This window comes from Leucopleurus acutus, assembly GCF_964270905.1.
Source record: "Leucopleurus acutus genome assembly, chromosome: X".
In the NCBI taxonomy this organism is placed as follows: Eukaryota; Metazoa; Chordata; class Mammalia; order Artiodactyla; family Delphinidae; genus Leucopleurus; species Leucopleurus acutus.
The window spans coordinates 129778907-129781668 of NC_139148.1; the positions used below are offsets into that span (position 1 = coordinate 129778907).

The 2762-nt window shown below is 60.7% G+C and overlaps 1 protein-coding gene across 1 annotated transcript; it reads right to left on the minus strand.

Annotated features, from left to right (window-relative positions):
• Positions 1-1037: 1037 nt before the first annotated feature.
• On the minus strand, positions 1038-1811 carry LOC309978660 (melanoma-associated antigen 8-like; the record flags this gene model as incomplete). The annotated part of the gene is made up of 1 exon (XM_082865161.1): positions 1038-1811. One exon carries the CDS (start codon positions 1809-1811, stop codon positions 1038-1040), a length of 774 nt encoding a protein of 257 aa, XP_082721287.1.
• Positions 1812-2762: the final 951 nt, after the last annotated feature.

The window sequence follows — 2762 nt, forward strand, 5'->3', positions numbered from 1 at the left end:
CTTGCTTTCCGCCCCAGGGCGAGATTTCTCTCGGCTTTATCCATGACCCAGAAGGACATCTCACAGCAATGTCCCATTTCAGACTTTCCCCTCCAACCCAAGACACACCCTCTGCATGTCTGGCTGCTGCCACCACCCAGCTTCATCACCATCACCTCCCACAGAAGGAACCCCCACTTCCCAAAGGCCCAAAGTGCCCTGGCTCGGGGCACTTAACACTCCAGGGCTCGCTCCTGGAGCCCCACCGCCTCGTCCCATGTTGTCTTATTCTGTGGGACTTAGGGGACGTCTCACCACCTTCCTCATGCGACAGTGGCTCCTAGACCATCACTCTAGGTGTGGGTGTGTCCTGCTTTTCCTAGCGTTCCCGCTACTAACACAGGCCCTTCCGGAGAGCAGAGGCTCCGTGGAGGTCTGCGGAATAAACAAGCCAGTGGGCAGGGGGCTTATTGACGCAGATGAACCTTCTCCTACTTTCTTAAAATACCCGTGCAAATCCAACTCAACAGAGATAGTTCGTTTTATTTACAGAATGACAGACAAGACAGGGAAGCAAGAATTGGAACAACAATGGCTTTTATTTTTCTATTTCTTCCCCCATCTATATCACTGCTAAGTACTTCCACATTTCCAGAGCAGTTCTGATTCCAATTCCCTGTTATCTTGTACACGGTCACAAAACGAACTGGGAGATTTCCCAACCTCTCTTACAAAACAGCAAAACTCTTGTTCTTGAACTGAATTAGTGCAAATACCTGTGGGATTAACGTCATACACAAAGTTAGACACTGAAGCTTGCTTAGTCTTCTATTCAAAGAACCAACATTTGAAAAATTCCTAAAGGAAACAGACATGGAAGTCCATGTCAACATACACAACAGGAACGCAAAATGCTGCACACCGGCTTCCCCCAACTCGCCCGGCTCTCACTGCTTAGAAGGCTGACCGCTCCCTCTTCAAACTCAGAGTGAAGGAGCAGCCCCCCTTCCTGCCCCACGGGAGAAGCTGCTGGACGTGGGACTGGCTGCTGCACTGGCTCAGGCTCCCTCTTCCTCATCGCTCACACTCCCTGCAGACACGGATGGGAAGAACCTGGGATCCATGCTATTGATCCTGAGCAGATGCTGCAGGACCTGCCACTTGCTGGCCTCCGCGTAGGCCCGGGGACCCCACAGGAACTCGTAGCGGGCAGGGTCGCTGTGGGGCACCTGCCGGTACTCCAGGTAGCCCGTCTGCACCCACACTTCGGTGAGCAGCTCCCTCCCGCCACAAAACCCCAGGGTGCCTAGCTTTCCCCACACCTCCTCCTCAGGGACGCGGTCACCGAACAGGGTGACCATGGTCAGGACCAGCAGAGGGAGGTTGGCCTCGGGCGTGCACTGCCAGTCGCTCAGCACTGCATCCCAGGTGAGGCCCAGGGTGGGGACCAGGACGTAGGTGCGCTGGCGGGGGTCCACCACCTTCACGTCCACGCCAAACAGCAGCTGCAGGCACTCGCAAACGAGGCGGAGGACCACGGGGAAGTGGTCCCGATGCTCCCGGACGACCGTACTCAGCATCTCCGCCTCGGAGGTCGGCTCCCCGGTACGAAATTTGACGAGCAGGAACCCCACCAGGTCAGCCATCAGCACAACAAGTGCCTCGCGGGACAAGGGCTCGGCATAGGCGGAGAGGGAAGGGGCACCAGGGGAGGCGGAGGACGAGGGGGATGCGGCCTCCTCCCCCGCAGCCCCCAGCAGCGGCGCCTCCACCGGACCCTGGGCCGGGACTGGGGCCTCAAGGTCGGCCTCAGGCTGGCGGAGCTCACTCATCTCGACCGGGGGCCTGATCACTGGGGTCGGGCCGCCCACGGGAGTGTGGGCAGGGGACCTCGTACCTGGGGAAGAGAGGGGGTGTGAGCGGCCTCGGCGGAGAAAGGCACCCTGGGCAGCCCTGACAAAGGCCACTTACAGGTCTCGTCTTAAGGGCTGCCCTCGGGCCTCACAGGGGCGCTCCTCCTGGGCGGCCTGTCCCCTGCCAACCTGAAGAAGGAAGTGAGGGGGCTCCTCAGGGTGCAGCCAGCACGGCCCCAGGTTCTGGGGCTGACAGGGCGGTGGGGTGACTTGGGTGTTGTGGGGTCCCCTCTGTTCTGGGAGGGGGAGCCCCTGGGTACACACTCAGGGCACGCACCTCCCCTTGGCTCCTGGCGCTGCCTGGGCCTCCTCTGCTCTGTGCCCTGAGGACACGGTCCTCAGACCTGGGCCTTCGCCTCCCGGTTCCTGGAGCCCCTGTAAGAGGAATGGAGGGCGCACCTCTTGTGTACACTGTGGCACAGCTCTGGGCCTCGGTGCTGGTAGGAGGATTGGGCCAGACTCTGTGAGGTCCCCCCAGTGCTGAGTTCTGGGGTGGGTGGTCCCCTCGGGGTCGCTCGTCGTGCTCACTGTTCCCCTTAAGGGCCTGGACCCTCCCCTTTGCAGGCCGGAGGGGAAACTCAGAACAGGACCCCGAATCTGAACAGAAAGCAGTGAGGGGGCCCCACAGGTGGCCGCACCTGCCCAGGGCCTCCCGAGGGTCCTAGGAAGGGGAGATGCTGGGTCCTCACCTCCTCCTCACATCCTGCCTGGCCTCCCAGCGCTGACCACAGGGGCAGGTTTCTGTTGAGGCCCCTGTTCCAGGGCTGGGGGTCTGCTCAGTCCTCCCTCGGGGTCCTGGGAGTCCACCCTCTGCGGACCTGAAGGCTCACCCCTCACACCAAACACCTGACCTCCTGAGGACCCCGACCC